The sequence below is a fragment of the Periplaneta americana genome, chromosome 16 (assembly GCF_040183065.1).
Source record: "Periplaneta americana isolate PAMFEO1 chromosome 16, P.americana_PAMFEO1_priV1, whole genome shotgun sequence".
Taxonomy (NCBI): domain Eukaryota; kingdom Metazoa; phylum Arthropoda; class Insecta; order Blattodea; family Blattidae; genus Periplaneta; species Periplaneta americana.
The window spans coordinates 172,968,466-172,995,946 of NC_091132.1; the positions used below are offsets into that span (position 1 = coordinate 172,968,466).

General features: G+C 36.1%; 1 protein-coding gene across 1 annotated transcript; it reads right to left on the reverse strand.

The window, feature by feature from the left end:
- Nucleotides 1-738: 738 nt before the first annotated feature.
- LOC138691438 (zinc finger protein 665-like) lies at nt 739-27,112 on the reverse strand. Its single transcript, XM_069813365.1, has 9 exons — nt 27,023-27,112; nt 21,727-21,812; nt 19,326-19,451; nt 17,757-17,842; nt 16,958-17,530; nt 9,635-9,697; nt 6,422-6,527; nt 4,750-4,890; nt 739-1,433 (listed from the first exon to the last, which is right to left on the reverse strand). The coding sequence occupies exons 1-9, from the start codon at nt 27,036-27,038 to the stop codon at nt 855-857; spliced, it is 1,776 nt and encodes a 591-aa protein (XP_069669466.1). The 5' UTR covers nt 27,039-27,112; the 3' UTR covers nt 739-854.
- Between the last annotated feature and the right edge of the window lie 369 nt (nt 27,113-27,481).

The following is a 27,481-nucleotide window of genomic DNA, read 5'->3' on the forward strand; positions in this document are numbered from 1 at the left end:
TCTGCGAAGGATCTATGGCCCAACATTTGAGGAAGGTCTCTGGAGGAGGAGATGCAACTATGAATTATATAGACTTCTAGGAGAGCCAAATATAATCAATACAGTTAAAACTAGCAGATTGAGGTGGGCAGGACATGTAATACGCATGGACCCAAGTGAACCTTGCAAAAAAATTGTAGTAACAAATCCGGGAGGTCAGAGAAGACGAGGTCGACCGCACTTGCGATGGATTGATGGAGTGGAAGAGGATGCCAGAAAGTTGGGGTGCAAGAATTGGAAGGCTGCTACACAAGATAGAGACGGATGGCGATAATTACTAAGGGAGGCCCAGGCCCACCAAGGGCTGTAGCGCCGATGATGATGATGTTATTTACAATTAACGCTAATTCTTATAGTAACAGAACATAACCTTCTGCGACAGTATTGGATTTCCAGCCTCCGTGACGTTTCGCTAGTTGTCTTTCGATTGCATAACCGAGAATAATCGATACTTGCGCTTTCATATTGCTACAATGGTGTTTTGTGATTGGTGGAACACCTGAACTTTAATGAATAGGTGTACTTAAATGAGGTCTATTAAAGGACTGCTACCAGGTGTATAATAACTACATTTCGGCATGGTCGAGCATGAAAGTTATTTGAAGTATTAAGAAGTTCTGAATATGTAATTTTTTAATTCACGAAATTGTTTCTCAAATTACACAAAATTAAATCACCTTCTATCTATAGATGTTTGCTATATCAAATACACTGTATTGTTGTGTGTAAAAAGGAAAGGTAGGTCTGTATTTATTAGTTCTCTGTATAATTTAACTGTCGGGATAAACATGCACATTTGTAATAATTGTTCACAATTACACGCTAGAAGTAGTGCAAATGGCCGACTTCTTCTCGGTGTGCAGAATCGCATGCCGTCTGAGATGTCCCGATACAGAGAAGCACTTATCACAAACATCGCATCTGAATGGCTTCTCGCCAGTGTGAACGCGTAAATGTGTAGTTAAGGATCCCGACTGCGTGAAACATTTTCCACATATTTCACATTTAAAAGGTCTCTCGCCTGTGTGAACGCGTGTATGCCTTTTCAAATGTCCCGACTCTGGAAAGCACTTTCCACAAACGTCGCATTTAAAAGGTTTTTCGCCCGTGTGTTTGCGTTCGTGCATTTTTAAGTTTGAAGAATGGGAAAAACGCTTTCCACAATCACTGCACTCGAACGGCTTCTCGCCCGTGTGAACGCGCGCATGCGTGTTCAGGGATCCCAATCGTGAAAAGTCTTTTCCACAGTAAACACAACTGAATGGTTTTTCGCCGGTGTGCACTCGCGTGTGCATTCTAAGCTCTCCCCAGTCCCAGAAACCGTTGCCACAGACGTCACACTTGAATGGCTTAAGCTTTTCTTGTTCCACCGTGTCCACATCACATGACTCTTCCTGGAAAAAGGACAGTAGATGAAATAAATGGCGCATCATTACTAGAACTAGATACAAAGGCAATATCTGACCTGCCCTGTTGCATAATGATATAAGTAAAATTTACTTGTGACTTGTAATTTGTAGAATACTTCTATTGCATTATATTAAGAACAAAACTTACAGATCTCTAATACATACTAACTCACTTACTTACTAGCTTTTAAGCAACCCGGAGGTTCATTGCCGCCCTCATATAAGCCCGCCATTGGTCCCTATCCTGAGCAAGATTAATCCATTCTCTACCATCATATCCCACCTCCCTCAAATCAATTTCAATATTATCTTCCCTTCTACGCCTCGGCCTCCCCAAAGGTCTTTTTCCCTCTGGCCTCCCGACTAACACTCTATATGCATTTTTGGATTCGCCCATATGTGCTATATGCCCTGCCCATCTCAAACGTCTGGATTTAATGTTCCTAATTATGTCAGGTGAAGAATACAATGCGTGCAGTTCTGTGTTGTGTAACTTTCTCCATTCTCTTGTAACAACCTTAACCTATGTTTCTCTCTCAAAGTGAGAGTCCAAGTTTCACAACCATACAGAACAACCGGTAATATAACTGTTTTATAAATTCTAACGTTTAGATTTTTTGACAGCAGACTGGATGATAAAAGCTTCTCAACCGAATAATAACACGCATTTCCCATATTTATTCTGAGTTTAATTTCCTCCCGAGTATCATTTATATTTGTTACTGTTGCTCCAAGATATTTGAACTTCTCCACCTCTTCAAAAGATAAATGTCCAATTTTTATATTTCCATTTCGTACAATATTCTGGTCACGAGACATAATCGTATACTTTGTATTTTCGGGATTTACTTCCAAACCTATCCCTTGAATTGCTTCAAGTAAAATTTCCGTGTTTTCCCTAATCGTTTGTGGATTTTCTCCTAACATATTTACGTCATCTCCATAGACAAGCAGCTGGTGTAACCCGTTCAATTCCAAACCCTCTTTCTCCAATTACCAAATAATGGTTAGAATTACAGTCTGCCCCCCTGAAGGTTGGAGTGTCTACTATACTAGTATGTCTTCTTTTATCTATCAAGATGTGATCTATCTGGTTATGTGTCAATCCATCTGGAGAAGTCAAAGTATATTTATGTATATACAGATCACTAATAAAAAATACTAAGATTGCTAGTGAATTTTACTAGCTTATGTTGCACAGTTTAAAATAATGTTATTAGTCATTAGTGTTTATTAATATCTTTGCATTCATCCATTATTATATATCATTAGAGAGGTCATAATTAATTATCTAGTTTTGGGTTTTTCAGATGGACTTACTAAAGTCGGTTATGAAGTGAATGTAAATGGTAGTTGAATTCTTACTAACAAAAGATTTGGATATTACGCAATTGCTGGATAGGGGATTAACCAGTTACTTTCTGGTTATTATAATTTAAAATTTTAAAGTCAACAAATTAGTCAGTAAAACAAGAATGAGAGGATATTTGCAATATAAATCAAATAACAACTAGCAGAAAGTCAGTGATTCAGATAGACATAGATTACTGACATTAAATCTAATTTCATTATGCCATGTATGGGCATATGAAGTAAGTAAAGCAGTAACCCATACCCTGTTTAGGAATGGCCTTCGAGGCAATTTGTATACAGAATTGATTAAATAGAGTAGAAAATAAGAGGAAGAAACAATGTTCGACTGACATTAAATTTGAAATAGACTTAAAATACATTTGATTCAAGACATAGTTTTAAAATAACGGGTCATTCGGTTATTGAGGCCAGCGGTGGTTCCTCGGGGGAGGGAAGGGAGGAACGTCCTCCTCACATTTTTCTTCTTTTGAAAGTAAATACCAAATGAAAGACATGCTTTGAAATTTAAGGAAGATCCGATAATTTTAAGGTCAGAGCTATAAGAAAACCTCGGTTGATTGAGATTTTAACGACACGCATTCATGTGCTGCTAGAAAACTGTGAGAAGGATGCGAGATTGTTTGTGTTGAGGAAAGTCAATCCATTCCTCCTTTACTTCAGTTAACATACATAGACAACAGCGCACTAGCGGCCAGAGGAAGAAGCAGAGTTTTAAAGCGAGTAAATGAATGTAGAGGGAGGAGATCTTCCTCTGAATCAGCGCATGGGCGGGAAATAGAAACCGACTGGTCTGCAGCAAGCTCGCTACCGCTGCCATCTAACGATGCTGAATTCAACCAGACTAAAACACATCTAGGAGGAGACACAATAAAAACAGTTTTAACGCAAAGCTATAAAAGACACCATATCATTTTTTTTTTAATTATAGATCAAAATATATTATTCATTGCACTTTATGGTTTGAAACTTTCGAGGATATCTGAAAGTTGAAGTTGGATTTATATAAAACAAAGAGGAAGTAGTTCTCAGTTAGCGTCACAGATCCTTTTGGCCTTTGAAATTCAGTTCCATTCATTGTCTATTAGACAGGACAACAGCCAAGTTGTCAGTTTTGCACAAATATCTTTGAAAATGTAAGTAGTGCAAACTACATTATTTTAACATAAATTAATCGGCCACCGGCAGCTTTGAACAATAATGGTAGTATGGCTTTACAAGAACTGACATTCTTCAAAAGCATGTGATACTGAACTTGTAAAATGTACATGTGACAACACAGACCACGTGGGTGGGTGCAGTGTTCTCGCTTTCATAACAGATTATTTCTCTTCCTCATTTCCGTAAAACGGTTCCGGTTACGAGTTAGTAGCTGGTCTCTTCCAACACGTGAGATGCTGTAATATGCGTGAAAAATGCTGCGAGGTTGTGAATTTCCTTCTAATTGTTAATTTGTGCAATTATTCAACAGTGAATGGAAATGAAAACATAATATATTTTGCACAATTTAGGAAACTCAGTTTACAAGAACAGATTATTGCTATACAAAATGGAGGAAGGCCAACCCCAACACTACCTGGTCTTACATGTATGCATGTAGGCTAATTTGTAGCATGTTTCTCTCAAGAAGGTGTCATTTTGCGCTGTTAACATCTTTCCTCCTATTAAGAAATATGCAGGAGCCGCCACTGATTGAGGCAAATAACTAGTTATGAGGTTAAAGTAGCAAATAAAAATAATCGTTAATTAACTGGTTATCAAAATAACTGGTTATTTTTTTGGCCATCCCTAATTCCAGGTGCAGGGGCATAAAATCTGGTGACTTGTGGATATAGAGAAAATATAGTTACAACTTATATCCGATGTTTTGTGACGAAAGAACACGATATTGATAATGTAATAACAAGAACAGTCAGTGGGATCCACTCACCTCAGCTTCACACTTTACCATAACAAAAGTAGTTGGCAGTGTAGTTTCCTCCTCATCTTTAATCTCTGGTGTGTGATCATAGCTGTCCTCGGTGCATTCCGTCTTGATTTCAGCTACGTGGACATCCAGTGAATTGCCTTCCTGAAGAACACAGAGACATGCATACGTAATACACTGGTAAAATCTTAACCTAACACGGAAAAAATTATTGATCAAAACAAATCTTTACGTAGGCGTAGTCAACATAACTTTTAACTTCTCAGTATTCATTAAACAGGATGGAGCATAATTTTTTAAGAAATGCGAGTCCACTCCTGTGGAGTAACGATTAGCGTGTCTGGTCGTGAAACCAGGTGGCTCGGGTTCGAATCCCGGTCGAGGCAAGTTAGCTGGTTGAGGTTTTCCCGGGGTTTTTCCTCAACCGAATATAAGCAAATGCTGGGGAACTATCGGTGCCGGACTCATTTCACGGGTATTATCACCTTCAACTCATTCAAACACTAAGTAAGGCCTGTAACACATTTGAAGAGTTTTCGCCACCGAGAAATGTGTTGCGAGAAAATAAAAATATTGATAACATGGATTCAAATGGACTTCCACACACTGGAAGAGATTTTCGATCGAGGCAAAAACCTCGCGCGAGTTTCTCGCTGGAATCTGTAGCTCAGCGAATTTTCTTGACACATTTATCAAAGATGTTTGACATTTATACTCTTTATGACGATTGAATGTAGAAAAAGATATCACAGGTGGCGATTAATTGTATTGTTTTTATTTGAAAATGAGGAAATATGGCTGATAATTGCAGTCAGAAACTTATCGAACTTGTACGATGTCACCCGTAGGCCTATTTATATGATACACGGGATAAAAACTATAAAAACACGAAACTTAAAGAAGAAATCTGGAAACAAATTTCTGATTATCTGAAAATAAATAGGGCTATATTTTATTTTGATGAGATTTAATAGTATTGATTAAACATTTGAAATAATGTATCTATATGTCTTAACAGTTTACATAATTTTAATCAGAATATAGCAAAGAATCCTCTATCATATCATGAATGGCAAAAAACTGTGGTCCATTCAACCTGAAATAACGCCTAAACGTATCATCATTCAAATCGAAACCAGTGTCCAAAACTCGCCCTTATTTTCGTAAGATACAATGTGATATTCAGATATTTATGGCTTTAATTTTAGGCCTACTTTTTCTTTTCATTAACAAAATATGTTCATGTAACTCCATTTCCTCGTCATCTGAATACTCAGATTCAACATAGCGTTCGTACGTAATTTGTAAAGTACGACAATATACTTACAGGTTATATATTTAAGTACGACAATATACGTAAATACATAACCTATAATATTTCCCCCAACGAGTGATTACTATAATCAGATAAATGCTTTCTGCATGAAGGCAGTGCATAGATGATCATAGCGAGGTGTGATCTGTGATAGCGAGAACTCGCCAAGTGTGTGGAGGAAGGCTCTTCGCCTCTTTCTCGCAACACATTTCTCGCTAGCGAAAACTCTGCAAGTGTGTTACGGGCCTAACCTGAGATGCTGATACAGCGTCAAAAAATAACCTACTAAAAAAAAATAAAGAAATGTGATACATTGTTAAACATGTCACATTGAATTGCGATGTAAGGAGTTCTATTTACCTCTGTTGAAGGCTTATTGTTATCCATATCTGTGTTGTCACTTGTTTCTAAGTCCAAAGGATCGACCTCAGGTTCCGTCTTGATGACATCCATCCCTTCTGCACTTCTGAAAGAGATGATTAAGAAATTAACACTAATATATTATATTCAGAGCTAATACTAAAGAACGTTACCGGAGCTAAATGACAGGTGTGAGCAGCATAATATACTTGCGGTGTACTATTTGTGGTAACATGATCTGCTGACAGGAAAAGGGAAATAGCAATGACAAAGAAAGATTTTAATAGACAAAGGAACATCTTCTGCGGACCTCTACAAAAAGAACTAAGAAAAAGACTAATGAAGTCCTTTGTGTGGAGTGTGGCATTGTATAGGGCTGAAACATCGACATTACGACGAAGTGAAGACAAATTAATAGAAACATTTGAAATGCGGATATGGAGAAAATGGAGCATGTGAATTGGACAGACAGAATAAGAAATGATGTTGTGCTGGAAAGAGTGGGTGAAGAAAGAATGATGCTGAAACTGATCAGGAAGAGGAAAAAAAAAATTGGTTGGTTCACTGGATAAGAAGAAACTGCCTAATGAAGATGCATTGGTGGAAGGAGATGGTGAACGGGAGAAGAGTTTGCGACAGAAGAAGATATCAGATGATAGACGACATTAAGATATGTGGATTGTATGCGGAGACTGAGGGAAAGGCGAAAAATAGGAAAGATTGGATAATGCTGGATTTGCAGTGAAAGACTTGGCCTTGGACAGAACACTATGAATGAACTAACTGCAAAATGTGAGCTGTGAACAAAAACGTTGAGTTGTTACAAATTTTCTGATAATGTGGCAAAATAAATTTTTATCTAATACCATACAAAAGTATGCTTTATCTGTACTGTTTACATAATGTGTGATTGTAGTTTATATACTGAACAAACGTGATGATGTCACCAAAATGCTTTGATTATTGTTATTGTCAGCGCTTCATAAACAAAGCATCGGCATTCTTGTAAACATTTCCATTTGCAAGTGTCTTACTTATTGTGACAGCTTTAGTCACACGTATTGCTCGACCTAGGTTCGGTCACCGTTTGGATTATGAAGGAGTTTGTGGTGGACAAAGCGGTAGATGACAGTTGTTTTCCATTTCCTCTCACCATTATCGTAATTCTATCAATATTCTACATTCACCCTCACTCCGGAACAATAATGGCTTTTAACTTATTCAAAGGTTTTCATTCATAATATCTTGGAAATGCCCTCCATCATGTGTGAAGAAGAATTATTGCAACCTCCGGAACAAATTTCTATTCACACGTCAAAAAATATCAGCTATAAGATTTCGAATTTCAGTTCTAATGTTTTCTTGCAGTAATAATGTTCGTGGATTATTAGTATGCACTTTAGATTTGATGATTATTGTTCTCCCTCTGTCAGTTACGGAATCAATCTTAGATAAGAAAATTTGATTTATCTATATATATAATTTGAACTGGTAATGGAAATTACGGGACAACGGCTGAACGGATTTTAATAAATGAACCCTCATTTTGAAGGTTGGAACCCAAAGTTTTTCAGAAAAATAATAGTTTTCAGTGAAATGTCAGTTTTCCTACATAATTTTCCTATTTTACAAAATCCATCTATCGTCAGTTTTGAGAACTAATTGTATTTCAAAATAAAATAAAACACACACTACAATAAACAATAAGCTATTACACGAAGGCCATGACCTGCAGGATTGCTGACATATTTAGAGTTCAAATTCAATTCGTTATGAAAAGCTTCAGGACTTACTAAAAATTATTTACAGGTCTGATTCTGCGGTGTGTAATTTTCTGAGTACAGCTTGTATTGGATATTAAAATCTACAAAGCTAGAGGTGGTTTGATGACATTATCATTAAAAATTCATTATTATTATTATTATTATTATTATTATTATTATTATTATAGTTAATCCATGATGTTAATATATAAACTACAAAACTTGTGTAAGATAATAATAATATCATTATTAAAAATCAAATATTTTATAGTTATTAATTAAGTGGGTTGGGTCTTTTTCATATATATATATATATATTTTTTTTTTCGTGGGTTATTTTACGACGCTTTATCAACAGCTTAGGTTATTTAGCATCTGAATGAGATGGTGATAATGCCGGTGAAATGAATCCAGGGTCCAGCACCGAAAGTTACCCAGCATTTGCTCATATTGGGTTGAGGGAAAACCCCGGAAAAAACCTCAACTAGGTAACTTGCCCCAACCGGGAATCGAACCCGGGCCACCTGGTGTTGCGGCCAGACGCGCTAGCCGTTATTCCACATGTGTGGACTTCATATATTTAATGACGGTGTGGTGTAGATTCAGTATTGGCTCGAGAGAGTGCAAAAATTACATTTCCTAAGGAAAGACGGTATTACTTATTGATAAATTAAAAGGCCTAGAAAATTTTGTAGTATCCCGATCATTTCAGCAAGATCTCTTAGCAGGATAAGATGATTTTACCCTCTACATTTCGAGCTCTACATGCAGCAGCTATACCAAGATGCTATGTCTATTGTTCCAAAGCATAGCAAACCTGACTTTCTTTAACTTTCACCTACAATCCACAATGACCTGAAATAGCTATTGCTTTACTCCCACATGAAAAACCCACTGATCGTCCTGACATTTTTACTTAAGTTTTCGCGTTGAAATTCAAAAACTAAAGGTGGAGAGGTTCAAGAAGAAGTATTTGGCATAAAAATAACATTCAGAGGTAGTATGTTTCATTATTATGGAATCAAATAATTTTCAAAATGTCTGGTATTTTTCGTTGAAAATAAATCTGAAAGATTTTTATTTGAACGTCTAACGAATTTAGTTTGCAGCGTTTGCTGCACAAGCCACTAGTATAGATATAAGCTTAACTGGTACAGCCGAGCAACACATATTTCATAATGCGCACAAACCGGCCACACTTAAATGGGGCATGAAAGGTTTCAGGTCATTTTTCCGAAACCAGCTTTCCGAATGAACATTTTTCCGAATTTCTCATTTCCAAATGACCATTTTTCATAGGACTGGTTTTCCAAAATCAAGAATATTAAATGAAATAGGCTAATTAGTAAAGTTAAGAGCACATTAAAGTTATCGTGATTTTACACTTAAAAATGAATGTATTACAAGTCATTGCTTATATTTCAATCCTTTTCAGAAGCTAAAATTGTACCCAATTCTCCGACGGCGGTTTTCTTCCTTGTATGTTTCGTGTTCCAGTGTTATTGCCCTGATTCTGTTTTGTACTGCTTATCCACCGCTTGAAAGCACTTGATGTAATTCGTTCCTCAAAATCTGCCCTGGATGAAGCTCTGGCTGATTCTGTGCCGTTCGTTTCAGTTACATTTCACCAACTCTGCTTGTGCTTCATTTCTATTCAGAGCATAAGAGTAACACACCAACACCTTTAAGAATGACAATTTCTTCACCATTTCTGTCTGTTAAGGCACGTGATTAATTTTTTCAAATTTCTGTATGCTTTGATAGAGAAGTTACAGCAAAAGATTGCTTTTTTGTATCATAATAGCCCTACTTGACAGTACTTAGGAAATGTCCTACATAAAGATAAAAATGATCTACTTAGCATTTTATTTGTCATAAAATTATAAAGTCACTGCTGCCTTGATCTCCCAGCATGTGCAATAACGTTTCAGGAGACATTTTCGTTATTTGGATAGGCGAATTTTAATGTTTTCAACGGAACTTCAATAGATGTTACATTGGACATCTGTGTATATTGTATTTGCAATTTCAAAAATATGAACGTGCAAAAAATGTTGTAAAATACATGTTTGTGAAGTACATTACAAAATATCTGAAAATGAAAAACTCGATGTGTTCGTTTTTCAAACTTCTCGATTTTGTAAAAACTACTTTTCAATCTTGTATCGTAATATACTGTTTGAATTCTTTTTGGCTTCTTAGACTGGCCTTCCTTTCTGATATATTTTTAAAACACTTGAAATAGTAGGTAGTTTGCGAAGCCAAGAATATGTTGACATAACAGCCAGGGATAAAAATCGAAGGATTTATAAGGAAACTTGTTTTCTGGTAGACATTACTGAAAAAAAAAATAAGAAAATTTATTCATTCCAGTGCGTTTAATAGCTCACGGAAAATTTAGCTACACATCGGACACGAAAAATTCTTAGTTTGTTTTTCTCGGATATACAATTAACTTTACGCAATTTGAAAGAACAGCTTTTTGAATATCTTCGGGAAGAAACTCAAAACAATCATTATAGTGACAGATAGATACTGAATCAGTTTCTAACAGTTGTATTCAACTCGATATTAAAAAATAAAAAATAAGGAAAATACTTGTTAAAATATGTGCTTACTGATGGAAGGTTAAAAGTATAATTTTTTCACAGCGTAGATTAGTTTTAGATCAAAAGAATACCTCGAGCTTGCAAAACAAACTCTTACAGTTGATAGCATTTGCAGACTCGTGTATATTCAAAATAAGTTTCCAGTTCAAGATTTCCATCAAACAAAAGCGAGAAATCTCCTTGATATTATAAATGATGTAATTGTGTGCATATTGAATACAGAGCTAAAATTTGAGAAGCTATTTTCTTTAAAAAAACCGTTATAGCATTATTTTTTTACTTTAGTTATAACTACTTAAAATGTATTTTATTTTTACGTTAATTTTGTTCATGTTCCTGAATACAACATAAATGTGTTAATAAGACTTTCTTTGTTTTATTTTCTAAATCATCTCGCGACCCCCCCCCCCCCCCTTCAGCTCTTTATACGACAACCCAGGCTCGCGACCCACACTTTGGAAAACGCTGCTTTAGAGAAAAATGAAGTTGACACTCTTTTGAGTAAAAGGAAAATTAATCATTTTTTCTCTCTTTATTTTTTCAGGAGCAATAACAAAAGTAGTCCAGCTACTTTTTCAAGGTTTTCAAAGCTTTTTCAAGCAGAAAACCTGCCTTTGCTTTTTAATACATTTTTGGAGCTGATGATTTTTTTTTTTTTAATTTTGTTCAATATTCCTCCTCAAAAAACCTAAAACGTGCTTCCATAATCGCAGTTTTAAACATGTTCAGACTAAGCCATTGATACATTTTACGTCTATATAATAATGTTACCGAGACTTTTTACTGTATCTCTTTAGCCCTACTTGAATACCCAAATATATAATTCTGATTAACAAACTTCTTAATAAGATTGCTTTTTTCTTACATTCATTAATATGATTCTGAACGAGATTTCCGTGCTTCACTTACCTGCGATGAGGAAGGTCTTGGACATCGACTTTTCTGCTAGATCTTGGCCTTAATTAAGCACCTGTACAGTTTCCTTACTTGCTATTATTCGTTCATTTCGTCGTGTTCATAGAGGTGTGCCTTCGACTGTATTTAAGTAGAAGCAAAACATCTTATCCTTGAATAGTATATACCTCTGCTTTTGAGATAAGGTTATTTTCTTGCAATTTACTTCTATTTAAAAGATGAATAGCATTTTTTTTTACTCTCACTACATTATATTCAGAGCACAGCAACGCTATTGTATATACAGGGTGTTTCCGGACTAGTGTTACACACTTTCAGGGATGATGGCGAAGGGCACATGTATCAATTTGAGATCAGGAACCCTGGTCCGGAAATGACTGAGTCGAAAGTAATAAGCAGAAATAGTTGTGTGGAAATGGAATTGTAATTTGGCACCATGTGCCCTCCTTCTCTTAACCTTTGGAATAGTCGTGAAAGATGGTATGGATCGGATGTCTCCTACGTAGGTACTTGTCCGGATACAATCTGTGAGCTTGTCTACTGTTCCCATTGGCTCATCCGTATTCGAAAATCATGTCTGCATATTCCGCTCTCGTGTACTCCTCCATTTCACCAGGACTGATCGACTGGACACTGCAACTTGTACACATACACTGCTGTCTACAGACGTGCATATCAGGACCGACCATGTTCGTTACACATTACGCTATCTGCATTGCTTTAGTGTAGTTTCCTGTTCCCACCCCTCAGACAGCGCACTGAATGGAATACTGTAAGTAGACAACGTAAACAACGTCAGATGAATACAGTATGTGTAAGATGTACAGATAGATACACATAAATAAGGTGTACAGAGGAATAAAATTATTTCATTTGCATACAAATATTTTTGGTTGTAACTTCCAACTCAGACATTTCCGGACCATGGTTCCTTATCTCAAATTGATACATGTGCCCTTCCCCATCATCCCTGAAAGTTTGTAACACTAGCCCGGAAACACACTGTATAGTGCATCATGCCAGCATTGATTGACTGGCCACATGTCCGGTGGAAGCCGCGCTTCTGCCGCTAAGACAACAAGTATGCTGACGCAGCTAGTGAAGACCATTCCCATTCATAGCAACACTACGTCAGTTTATCTGTAATTTTGCCTACGGCAGTATTCGTTTAGCTGAGATGGAGGACAGATCGTTTCGTCATGGTAAACAGATATTCATTAAGGGAACGTATTTACATAATACAACACGTAGCCTACATAAAGAATAGAAAATCGTGTGCTTCAGCGAGGCGAAAACTCTGACGAAAATTTTCTGACAGGCCAGTAAAGCGCCGTGTTCTTACGGAGGAAAAACTGGATGAAATTGGTGCGGCATTAGAACGTAGCTCACGCAAGTCTGTGAGGCGTTTAGCACAGCAGACGGATTTCTACAGCATCTGCGGGATTGCAATGACGTAATTATTTTACAGTACGCCCAAATATACCATTTGGCAATAATTATTTTAAATATGTCATCAATTATATTTCTAAATATTAATGACTTTTTAAAAGTAAAATCGTTTGTTCTATATACGCTTATGAATTATTGAAGTATAAATAATTTTTTGGATATTGTGAGGTACGATTCTATAGGACTCAAATAATCCTGTATTGCTCTCGTAAAAACATGATAGCGATCATCGTAATAAAAAATTAAATAATAATAATAATAATAATAATAATAATAATAATAATAATAATAATGGGGTCTAAAAATACATGTAAGGAAACCACATAATATAATAATAATAATAATAATAATAATAATAATAAACATCGTCCTTGCAGGTATTAGGACTAGTGACCTGTTACGGTCTCCGTTCATTTCAGGGGGCGTCCGAAACATTAATAATAATAATAATAATAATAATAATAATAATAATAATAATCAACATCGTCCTTGCAGGTATTAGGCCTAGTGGCCTGTTACGGTCTCCGTTCATTTCAGGGGGCGTCTGAAACATTAATAATAATAATAATAATAATAATAATAATGGGGTCTAAAAATACATGTAAGGAAACCACATAATATAATAATAATAATAATAATAATAATAATAATAATAATAAACATCGTCCTTGCAGGTATTAGGACTAGTGACCTGTTACGATCTCCGTTCATTTCAGGGGGCGTCTGAAACATTAATAATAATAATAATAATAATAATAATAATAATAATAATAATAATAATGGGGTCTAAAAATACATGTAAGGAAACCACATAATATAATAATAATAATAATAATAATAATAATAATAATAATAATAAACATCGTCCTTGCAGGTATTAGGACTAGTGACCTGTTACGGTCTCCGTTCATTTCAGGGGGCGTCCGAAACATTAATAATAATAATAATAATAATAATAATAGTAATAATAATAATAATAATAATCAACATCGTCCTTGCAGGTATTAGGCCTAGTGGCCTGTTACGGTCTCCGTTCATTTCAGGGGGCGTCTGAAACATTAGTAATAATAATAATAATAATAATAATAATAATCAACATCGTCCTTGCAGGTATTAGGCCTAGTGGCCTGTTACGGTCTCCGTTCATTTCAGGGGGCGTCTGAAACATTAATAATAATAATAATAATAATAATAATAATAATAATAATAATAATGGGGTCTAAAAATACATGTAAGGAAACCACATAATCTAATAATAATAATAATAATAATAATAATAATAATAATAATAATAATAAACATCGTCCTTGCAGGTATTAGGACTAGTGACCTGTTACGGTCTCCGTTCATTTCAGGGGGCGTCTGAAACAATAATAATAATAATAATAATAATAATACTAATAATAATAATAATAATAATAATAATAATAATAATCAACATCGTCCTTGCAGGTATTAGGCCTAGTGACCTGTTACGGTCTCCGTTCATTTCAGGGGGCGTCTGAAACAATAATAATAATAATAATAATAATAATAATAATAAACATCGTCCTTGCAGGTATTAGGACTAGTGACCTGTTACGGTCTCCGTTCATTTCAGGGGGCGTCTGAAACATTAATAATAATAATAATAATAATAATAATAATAATAATAATAATAATAAACATCGTCCTTGCAGGTATTAGGCCTAGTGACCTGTTACGGTCTCTGTTCATTTCAGGGAGCGTCCCAAACATTAATAATAATAATAATAATAATAATAATAATAATAATAATAATAATAATAATAAACATCGTCCTTGCAGGTATTAGGCCTAGTGACCTGTTACGGTCTCTGTTCATTTCAGGGAGCGTCCCAAACATTAATAATAATAATAATAATAATAATAATAATAATAATAATAATAATAATAATAATAATAAACATCGTCCTTGCAGGTATTAGGCCTAGTGACCTGTTACGGTCTCTGTTCATTTCAGGGAGCGTCCCAAACATTAATAATAATAATAATAATAATAATAATAATAATAAACATCGTCCTTGCAGGTATTAGGCCTAGTGACCTGTTACGGTCTCTGTTCATTTCAGGGAGCGTCCCAAACATTAATAATAATAATAATAATAATAATAATAATAATAATAATAATAATGATAAACATCGTCCTTGCAGGTATTAGGACTAGTGACCTGTTACGGTCTCTGTTCATATCAGGGAGCGCCCCAAACATTAATAATAATAATAATAATAATAATAATAATAATAATAATAATAATAATAATGATAAACATCGTCCTTGCAGGTATTAGGCCTAGTGACCTGTTACGGTCTCTGTTCATTTCAGGGAGCGTCCCAAACATTAATAATAATAATAATAATAATAATAATAATAATAATAATAATAATAATAATAATAATGATAAACATCGTCCTTGCAGGTATTAGGCCTAGTGACCTGTTACGGTCTCTGTTCATTTCAGGGAGCGCCCCAAACATTAATAATAATAATAATAATAATAATAATAATAATAATGATAAACATCGTCCTTGCAGGTATTAGGCCTAGTGACCTGTTACGGTCTCTGTTCATTTCAGGGAGCGCCCCAAACATTAATAATAATAATAATAATAATAATAATAATAATAATAATAATAATAAACATCGTCCTTGCAGGTATTAGGCCTAGTGACCTGTTACGGTCTCCGTTCATTTCAGGGGGCGTCCCAAACAGTAATAATGATAATGATAATAATAATAATAATAATAATAATAATAATAATAATAATAATAATAATAATAATAATAATGGGGTCTAAAAATACATTTAAGGAAACCACATAATCTAATAATAATAATAATAATAATAATAATAATAATGATAATAATAATATAATAATAATAATATTAATAATAATAACTTAAGAGAAAAACTATCAGTAGCTAAGCGAGTAGAGCAACAAGTTAATATTAGTAAATTCAGTATTCTGAAATTAAGGAACGAGGAAACTAAGCAACATTATCAGCTCGAAATTTTTCGAATAGGTTTGCCACTTTAGGAAGTTCTCACGAAGTTGAGAAAGTGTTAGATGTTAATAGCGTGTGGGAAAATATCAGAGATAGTATCAAAATTGCAGCTGAGCAGAGCATAGATTATTATGACACTAAGAAAAAGAAGTCGTGGTGTGATGAAATAGTTGCATGGTATTAGAAAGAAGGAAACAGACAAAATTGAAATGCTTACAGGATCTAGGTGAGGAGAACAGAGATAATTATTTCAATAAAAGACGGGAAGCAAGTCGTACACTTAGGAATAAAAAGAGAGATTACTTGAAGGAAACACTGAATGAGGTAGAAACAAATAGTAAGAATAAAACATTCGAGATTTATATAAATGTATAAAATAAAGGAATTTAAGAATGGATATCAGGCAAGGGTAAACGTGATCAAGGATGAGAATAGTGACTTGCTTGCAGACTCTCATACTATAGTCACGTGATATCACATTCACTCTTCTTATAATCTGTTTAGCGTGGTAATTCACAAGTAAGATGCAAGTATTTTGATTCCAGTACTTTGTTTTCTGAATTGTTACAGTTCATTTAAAACTAATTTAAACTAAACATGACCTGTATAACAGCTGCTTATAAATTGTGGGATTTGGGAGGCACTGCCTAGAGGCGCCACTATACCTAAATCCAGTCCTGTGTGCTGGTCGAAAGAAACATTTCGCATAGTTATCCTATTGTACGAAGCTCACATTTAAATAACTGCTTTCCAGAAACTCAGGCATCGCAATTACATGTGCTTCGGTGCATGTTTACTGAGACTACGCAAATGCGTGAACCTTATCCCGCACACATCACATTTAAATGGTTTTTCACCCGTGTGGATACGCACATGGTCTTTCAGATGTTCTGAACGGGAGAAACATTTACCACACACATCGCATTCGTATGGTTTTTCTCCAGTGTGAGTACGCGTGTGCAGTGTGAGATGTCCGGGTGTCGAGAAACACTTCCCACAAACTTCGCACTTGAACGGCTTCTCGCCCGTATGCGTACGTATATGCGCTATCAATTTCCCCGATTTTGGGAAAGTTTTTCCACAGGTATCGCACCTCAGTTTCTTGTCGCCGACGTGTAGGCGGAAGTGTGTGTTGAGGTTGTGGAGCGTCTGCAAGAACTTGCCGCATACTTCACACTTGAACGGTTTGTCCTTGCGTCTGCAAGATTCTGTGTGCGAGTTGTTCTTTTTAGAAAGTTTTGGGTCCGAACTCTGAGGATCACTTTCCCTGTCAGGATTCTCTGACACAAGAGCTTCAACAGTTGGGAACTTCACTTCTGACGTTTCATCCTCGTCAGGTCTGAAACTGCTAAGAGAGAGAGAAAAAAATTTATTAGTGGAAATCAAGACTCTAATTGACAGCAAAATGGAAGAATACATCTATTAATATATGCGACGTAGGAAATGCCTACTTTGACTTTTTTTACTTGGAGTGCTCTACATCAAGTTAATAAGAAAATTAAATTTTCAAAGTCTGTCATTGTGGACTTCGATCTTTTTTTTTTCGGAGTCGAAGACATGCACAGAATAATCACCTGTCAGTAATGAATTCAGACTCCTCTTCTCTGGATACTTCCAGCTTATTCTCCTCTTTTATTGTGATCATGTCACATTTTTCCTCCTGAGTAATAAATACAACACAAAATATTGATTAATGCAGGACCATAATCTAACAATGGTCCAGAACTATGAATTATGCAATGAAATGCTCTTCGTTAATAATTGATTAACTAGCGGACTTACTCGTGTTAATTATGTAAGTCTGTGCGGCTTACAGCTGTTTCGGTGCTACATCACACCATCCTCAGAGCCTACTAGATCTCGGCGTCATCTCGTACTTCTCTGACTGTTGTGTGGGTGCGTTTCATTGTTGAAAAGTGGAGTCAAATAGTGTGTGTGTACTGAAATTGATCTGTGTGTTGAGAATTTGATCGAGGTGTGTTTTAGTGTGTTTGTATATTTCGTATTGTTCTAGTGTGTTGAGTTTTTGGTTCTTGAGTTGTATGTGTAGGATTTCCAAGTCCGCATTTATGTTATTGTATGTGTGGTTAGCATTGGTTATGTGATCGGCGTATGTAGATGTATTGTGTCCTCTGGTTATTGCTTTAATGTGTTCTTTGAAGCGTGTTTGGAATGATCTGCCTGTCTGTCCAATGTAGAACTTGTCGCAACTATTACATGTGAGTTTGTATACACCTGTGTGGTCGTATTTATTTGCTTGTGTTTTTTGTGTGTAAGCCGCACAGCCTTACATAATTAACACGAGTAAGTCCGCTAGTTAATCAATTAAAGTGTTAAAAGTACCGTAGTGTACGCAAGATTCAAAATGGATCTTCGTTAGTATCGCTATTCGTTGCATTTTAACATACATGTTGCATTTGATATTCTTCAATTCTTAATTCCTGCTTGCTTTCACTGCATCAGGTAATTTCCAGGGTGCTGAACTAGACACAAAATAGCCGTCATCTTAAATTTTGAAAATTTCGAGATATGCTTTAATAGATGCAAAGTTGTACAAACAAAAGTGCCATTAAATAGTCACATTCATCAGACACACGCCAAAATCGTAATACGGAAAATCTAATTGTTAGTTTCCAGTGGGACGTAGAAGAGATCTTTATCTTGCTGGGAAGATGTATAGATCCCAAATTATTTATTAATATTGCAATTTGTTTTTCATAAATACACACTTTAATTCTCACCATTGTCCAAGAAACCACATTCAACATAAAACCCATGGTGCACTATGGGAGATGGATCTGTATTATCCCAAGGGAGAAATGTTCCTAGTGATATTTCGTAGGTAAACTCCCACGTAATATTTCCAAAACGAGGGGTCATTGGCCACCCACACCAGGTATGACTTTGAAGAGTACGTCTTGTACTTTCATCTCACACAATCTTATTTCATTCGGTGATATACAGAGCGTGTCCTCTCCTTGTAAGCTAAATTACTTATTATTGCATCAGCTGTACCATAAGTTTAGTGAGGCACATTGCAACACAATGCCTGAAGTTGTACGAGATGATGTTTATGACAAAGTGTAATGCGAGCTCAATATTCGAAGAGTAAACAAGAAAATAATAAATTAAACGTCACTCACATCCAATTCACACTTCACCATAGAAAATGGAAGTGGCGCTGAAATTTCCTCAGTTTTCACTTCCCATTTTATAGCGTGGCTGGTATCTATGCTATCCATTGTTGGTGGAGTCAATGAATTGTCTTCCTGTGGAATACAAAGATATAATACATTTTTAATTGGCTATTGTTTGTTGGAAAATGAACTGATTTGATGCAACAAATTAAATATTGATTCAAACATTACTAAAAAAGCATCTTGATGCCACAAGTGATGAGTAATTGTCTGTATTTTGTCGAGTGTAAAGGACTAGGTCGTATATATATAAATTTATGACAGTTAATATCTGTGATTGTTTGAAAAGAGGTCGACGATGTTCAAGATAGTTTGATTGACATAGGATTCTAATTACTTTCTTTTGCAAAATCAAGACGCTCCCAATTTTGCTACCATTTCTCCAGAAAATTAAGGCATAAGTACCTAATTATCGACTGAAAGAACGAAAAGTAGGCACATCTTAAATAATTTTGAGAAACACAAGTCACTAATTTCTTTAATAAATATATAACTCTTGATAATTTTGTGCATATATATTCGATGTGTTTTTCCCATGTTAAAACTGGAGTCTACAAAAAGTCCTAGAAATTCGGTATAGTTTTGTATGTTGTCCTTTTTTATTACATGATTTAGGGTAAAAGTTATGTTGATAGCCTTTTCTTGATTAAGCAAAAAACCGTTGGATTCAAACCATAAAGTTGATGTTACAATTAATTGCACTTCGCTTACTGTACGAATTCAAACGTAAGTATACAGAACGTGAAAAAGGAGTATTAAACCAGATATGCTACTTTCCTATTAAAAGGACAGTTGTCAATGTTTCAAATTACCATCTCTACAGTCAACGCATTTGATTTTTCACAGGTGTCACTATTACATCGTTGAGTTTGAGATGTGGACGTGAGAATTGTTCGTTTATTTCAGCTGTGGCATCTGAGAAGCAAATCAGATAAGAATGTTAAATATTTTTACAGTTCGGAATTATTTTACAAATTGTTGTAGATCAAATGACTCCTAATAAACATAAATATAACGTGAAACCACAATGTGTTCGAAATATCTATTCATTGCGACATGACAATGACTAAAACTTATGTGTCCTTTTAAAAGGACAGTAGGCATATCCCCATACATTTTGAAATTATTTCGCTTTTTCAATTTTAGTGGATTTTCCCTGCATGAAATGCTATCTACGTTTGAAAATTATGCTGCGGGCGAAATTTCATCTCAAATACAGACATATCACTATAAGGCAGCCTACAAATGCCACACAGAGTTCGTGTGCACTCAGAATTGGGTTTCTGGCGTCTTGTCAGCCCACTGAGGTGTGTGGATATGAAGGGAAAAGCTGAGACAGTGTCGGGTGTAGTTGCTGGGTAGCTAGTCGGCAGAGCGTTGGTGCGCTAAGCCAAAAGTCCCGGGATCGATACCCGGCTCCGGAACAATTTTTCCCTTGAAATTATTCAAGTCTGCTTCACAGGGAGATATACCTGAAAGCCAGATTTACACAGCAAGATCTGTGTACAAGTGGAGGACTGGTGACGTTCTGGAGGGAGGTATTGAACGGACATAAGTTTCTATTGTTTTTCATTTAATATTTTTGGAAGAGGTCTTATTTTCGATCTAAATTGTCATTGTCATAACAATGTAGATTTTAGAGAATGAACTGAAACCTGTCTTTCGACATTGCCACAGCAATTGCTTCATTATATGTATCGTCACTTCTCTCCCAATATAACCTCCTCCTCGAAACTCCAACACTCTTTTCGCCTATTACTTATTTTTACGTATCAATAGCAATACGGTACTATTCAATGACAAAAGCATTCCACAGTTAAAACGAATTTAGCCACAATCCATCATTCTTCAGAATAATATTAGTAGTCATAATAAGGAAACTATAATAAAATAACAACGTAATAATTTGTTAATAATAATAATAATAATTGTAAATTACAACAATTACATTGTTTCCTTTCATGTAAGCATAGTATACAATTATTCCTCAAAATGTAAGCTCATATGCCTACTGTCCTTTTAAAAGGACACCTGTTTCTAGCTCAACCAGTTACATATAGAATGTTTCGACACCATACAAATACTTCAGTTATATACTGCATTAAATGAGATTTGAAAAATACACAAAAATTGCAAAAAAATATTTCAGGCATATCTGGGTTAATACAGTAACAATGCTTACATTTTCCAGTATACCAGTACTGAAAATAAAAATAAGAATAAGAGTAAAATAGTGTGACAGTTAAGGAATCCAACCTAGGGTCTCAGGCGGTCTGTACAATTCGCAGGTGTTCTCTGTAGTCCTGAAATCTGCAGACAGCGGGTAAACAATAATAATTAGACTTACAGTTGGTGAAGGATTCGCCTCTCCTATATCTGCGACAGCCAATGGGTCGATGTCTTCTGGCTCCGTCTTTATCACGTCCATTAGAACTGCAGGACAGAACACAGCATGATGTCTTTGAGGTGTTGAAAATAAAATTAATTCAAATACACGCACAGGTTAGCAGGCAAATTAACAGCATCGGAAATGACACACAATTCCATGATATCATTTCCTTCGCCTCAGAGCCTATTGCTGACATTTTAACATCTGTGCTAATTAAAGACAAATCTGTCGCTAATCCGACCACTTTCTTGTCACTTCTACTGTAATAGTTTTCTGGGAAATGTGCACCAGTGCCATGTGTTACTTATACACGTACAGTAGAACCTCGATAATCCCAACTAATTGGGAGTCAGGTAGTTCCGATTACCAGTTTGTTAGGATTATCACACTCATATAAAGTTATTCTACCTGAACTTAAAAAAACACACTGTACACTACTCCAAATATAAAAGGTGGTAGAAATAGTCAACATCCCCTTCTGAACGATATGTGTCAGAGGATTAGAGGAAGAACAATTGTTTAGCAAATGAAGCTTTCCGGTATAACTCCCTGTAAAGTTGATTTGAATAATTTTGAGGGAAAAATTGTTCCGGGTCCGGGTATCAAACCCGGGACCTTTGGTTAAAAGTACCAACGCTCTACCAACTCTACGCTCTACCGGGAACTCTACCCGACACCGATCCAACTTTTCTCTCTATATCCACAAACCTCCAAGTGGGCTGACAACCGTCAAGCAACCAAAGGTCCCGGGTTCGATACCCGGAACAATTTTTCCCTCAAAATTATTCAAATCAACTTTACAGGGAGTTATACCTGAAAGCTTGATTTGCATAATACACGTCACTGTTCGTTAACAGAAAACCACAATTTAAGTCACACAGAGTTAGTGTGCACTCAATGTTGGTTGCTTGACGGTTGTCAGCCCACTTTGAGGTTTGTGGATATAGAGGGGAAAAGTTGGATCGGTGTCGGGTAGAGTTCCCGGGTAGCTCAGTTGGTAGAGCGTTGGTACGTTTAACCAAAGGTCCCGGGTTCGATACCCGGCCCCGGAACATTTTTTCCCTCAAAATTATTCAACAATTGTTTGTGTACATGTGAAGTCTGATTAGTGTAATATGTAGCTAATCGGCGATATATGCAATGGAGGAAGAAAGGAACTGGCCATCTTAACCCCATTATTTCCTGGCCTAGTAGCCGTGGCGTCGTGGTCTAAGGCATCCTGGCTAGCGCTCGTGTTACGGAATGGGCGCTGGTTCGAGTCCTCATGGGGGAAGAAATTTTCTCATGAAATTTCGGCCAGTGTATGGGACTGGTGCCCACCCAGCATCGTGATGCACTTGGGGAGCTACGATAGGTAGCGAAATCCGGTTAGGCAAACCGGCTATAACGGCTGGGGAGGCTCATCGTGCTAACCACACGATACCTCCATTCTTGTTGGATGATCGTCCACCTCTGCTTCGGCATGTGGCCGTGAGGCCAGCAGCCGGCTGGTCGGTCTTGGCTCTTCTTGGGCTATAGCGCCACGGATTATTATTATTATTATTATTATTATTATTATTATTATTATTATTATTATTATTATTTGTCTCAAAAGTGGTGCCCTGTTGGTATCACTTATGAGGTTCAGACCTGTCTCGGACAGTTGACCAATCAACAACAGACATCCCCTTTTATCCGTTTGATATATCAGTACGGGTATAGGAGAGAGTTTCAATGGACTTCTTTTCCAGTATTCTCTCGTTCCCTGCGCTATCCAGTATTGTACATGCCTTCTGTACTGCGTTCGGATTATCGAGATTCTACTGTATACATATATGTATACACGTGTCGTCCACGTGTACAACGTTGTACTTTCGATTTAGAAGTGGAAGTAGGGAGGTTGGCGCTACTTGTAACACTAAATTTAATGACATTTTTAAGCACACTCAGTAATCCGGCACCCCTCTGTGCAAGGAATGGTCGGAATAGCAAAAGTATACTGTACGTCATTTCTCTATTCTACAATTACGAAATAGCAAACTTTGCGCAGTGCGTTAGCTAAATTTTGTAAGCTTATACAACTGTAGGAAATGTAGACTAACTTCAAAACGTGCGCAAATATGTCTTATAATTAATATAATGCAGGAAGAAGTTGCATTGCCTTCTAGATAAGTCTGATACTGCGGAAAAGGAAGCTAAGGGTGGTGTGACATCGTATTGCACTTAGTTTACATCAATAATTTATTATGTTGTGATGATTTTTTTTCGGCTAGTTGTGAACGAAACCTTTTCTTCCTTTAAACGCTACCTGATCTGGAACCAGTTACTTTATCGATTGTATGATTAATATCAGTGTCTTTCCGATTGGTTACCTCTTCGCATTTATATTTATATATATTTTAGGGTATGTTATGAGGAAAGTTGTTAAGGTATTGTATGTACTTCTTTTTAAATATTGTCGGGAACTTATTCAATTCTTGCACCATGGTGACATATGACGCGCTCCTTGACGTTTAATGACGTTTCAAGAAGCGGATCATGACGTTCAAATGACGTGGCATGTGTCGCTATCACATGGAATTTATTTTCCACTGTGAGGCGGATCGGTATGTGTTTTGTTTCCAAGCTATGGAGGCAAACGGTAACCGTTCTATTGGTGAAATTAAATTCATTACAATGACGTTGAGTGGAGTACATTTACATGAGTTCCTAATGAGGTACTTTGTTTTATCAGATGCGTGTGTTTTCGGTAAATATGGAGGACTTGGGAGTGAAAACTGCACAAATGAATTATTTCGATACCAAAGGATGTTGATAAATAAGGTAAAGAATCGTTGTAGTTTTACACTCAGGTTTTGATAATATTTTTTCGACGTATTCATTTGAATGTGGAGAAAGTGTGTTTATTTGTGATTTCATTTGACACGTTATCCTTCGCGTCATACATTTATTGAAAGTGAAGTTGGTATGAATAGTCGTTCAGTGGTGGATATGGATTAGGCGTCATTTTTCCTTCCTCATGTTTGGAGAATTGTATCCTGTCCGCATCAGATTTTGGTAGATGAGTCTTCAATTATTGCTTCTATTACAGGTTAGAATAGGATGAGTATTTCTGCACTATTGCGTTACCATGTTAAGGTACTAATGTATATACATCCTTGGTTTCTAGTCAAGTGACACGTATCGTAAAAAAAAAAGTGCCCACGCCAATTTCAGGCCAAAAATAAGGGACGAAAGTTGTTTTGAAAGTGTTGGCCGACAGAGAGGTTCTGGAATCTGTAATATGTTAGGTTAGTTTAAGTTTTTCATATAGCTTGCATACACGAATAAGTGATAGATTAGGTTAGTTTAGACTTTCGTATGCCTTGCATATACTGACAGTTATCTAAGAACGTGCCCTTTCTTGCAGTCCGCCTAATGTGAAAATTTACCGGATTTACAGTGAAGGAAACTCATTACGGGTGAGAGTAAGAGAATCAGATTACGTCCACACCTGTGGACTAACGGTTAGCGCGTCTGGCCGCGAAACCAGGTCGCCCGGGTCCGATTCCCGGTCGGGGCAAGTTATCTTGTTTAGGTTTTTTTTCCTCGACCCAATATTAGCAAATGCTGTGTAACTTTCGGTGCTGGACCACGGACTCATTTCACCCGCATCATCACCTTCATCTCATTCAGACGCTAAATAACCTAAGATGTTGATAACATTAATCCGATTAAGTTAGGTTAAATGAGTGAGTGTTGAATTGGATTTAGAGTGAAAATTCGAATTTCGGCTAGACTAGCGCAAAGTTAATTTTCTTTTCGTACTCCGCTTATACACCTTGCATATACAAATCTTTGACAGGTTACGTTTGTTTAGTTTAGGCTTTTGTTATACCTTACATATACGGTCAAATGCATCTCCACAAAAACAGAAATCCCGGCGAATCTTGAATATGGTATTTCCAGTATAGGGAATTAAAAACAAAGAAATCCAGGTGAATCTTGAATATGGTATTTCCAGTATAGGGAATTAAAAACGAAGAAATCCCGGTGAATCTTGAATATGGTATTTCCAGGATAGGGAATTAAAAACAAACACTGAAAATAACTCAGTTTTGTAGTGTGGAGTAGTAGAAACTCGATGTGATCACTCGGAGAGCTGTGGTCCCACCCTAAATAGGTTCCTTACTTATATAGGAACGTTGTCGTACTTGAAGGAAGAAGGCGGCCATATTTCGTCTTATTTGAGGTGGAGTGGGAGAATGATTGCAGTGTCGCCAACTGTGGTAATCATTCATATTATCTTACACACCTAACAAAACCTAACCTAACCTAACCTAACCTAACGTGCTACACACCTATTGTAACATTCCTAACGTTTAGCACACCTCTCGTAACATTACTCACAGTTTCATTTAGGTTGCCGATATTGGCATTCCTGCTACACCTATCTGCTGGAAATCAGAGTCATCTAGTGGAAGTGAAGTGAAACTGCGACTCTGTTAATTACGTTTCCTAAGTTGATTCTGTGTTATTGTGTCATTGTAGTGATAATTGCATATATCGACCGTCCCAAATACTAACATTGCAACTCAATTTTTTATGTTTTTAAGTTATGCTAGTTAATATGATCATAAAATGTTTCTTTTTCTTCCAGTACTATCATTGTAGCTCTAAACCTTCCCACTCGTATGTAAAATCTTATTGTTACTATCTGTATACTATACGATCATTTTAAAACTTTATATTTGCTTCTTCTAAAAAGTGGGTCCGTTGGAATTGGCACTAGCAAACTGCAGATTGTCAAAAATCCGTTATAAAAATTAATCGATTTGCACTTCGAACATCACCGAAGCTGTACCTCAGTGCTAATTTCATCAAAATGTTTTTAAATTTGAAGGAGTATTGAAGGGTTTTTACGTTTTTCGGCCAAAATCAATAATATAGACTTTGTAAACAATTACCCGAGTTATTCTGAAGATTTGCCTTGTTAGATTCCTACACATGGTAATGAAGAGCCAGAACAGAGATTACAAGACGAGTAAATGGAATGGAAGTAATTTTCCGCCTACACCAGGAATTGAGCCAGGGACCGCTTGGTTGGGGAACGCCCGCGGTATCTATTTCCACATAGCAGAGAACTATGATGACACATCAACAAGCAGAACAATTGAAACAGGCCTATCTAACTTTCACAGAATGTGATAAAACACAATATAAGTAGGCCTTTGTACGATTATTATCTGACGTAATAAACGTGGTAGAAAATGCATAAATAACATAAAGCGACTACCTTCCTTTTCGAACATTTTTTTTGTATCACAATACAGATGAGAAACGCAGATTAAATTAATTGTACTATGCCCCTTTGCCTATTCACGACATAACGCTCAGTGTTATCAAGGATGCCGTGTCTAGAATTTTTCGTAGTTGATTGTGGATTTCTATGCAAAACACCGATGCCTAATCTAATGTGAAGTAGTGCTGTCGTGGTAATTTTTCTCTGGGCCTTACGCCCCACCCCTTGTTTTCTCCCTTGATATATATTTTACTCTCCTCTCTCTATCTTTTCGACTGTCATTTAAGGGGAGAGGATGGTATTTTTTAAAACCGTTTTCCTATTTGGTGTAAAATATTAATTTTTTGTATGTAGAGAGCTCATAGCTGTGGCAACTCAACCTAATAAAAATATTTTGAAAAAAAAAAAAAAAAAATTATTTGGGGGCCCAAATTTAAAACAAAATATACCCAA

Bases quoted from the DNA above. Each gene is read 5' to 3' on its own strand.
- LOC138691438 (XM_069813365.1), bottom strand. The intron at 19,452-21,726 runs GTAAGTCTAATT...TGTATTCCACAG, and splicing joins AGGCGAATCCTTCACCAACT to GAAGACAATTCATTGACTCC. The intron at 4,891-6,421 runs GTAAATAGAACT...TGTGTTCTTCAG, and splicing joins ACAATAAGCCTTCAACAGAG to GAAGGCAATTCACTGGATGT.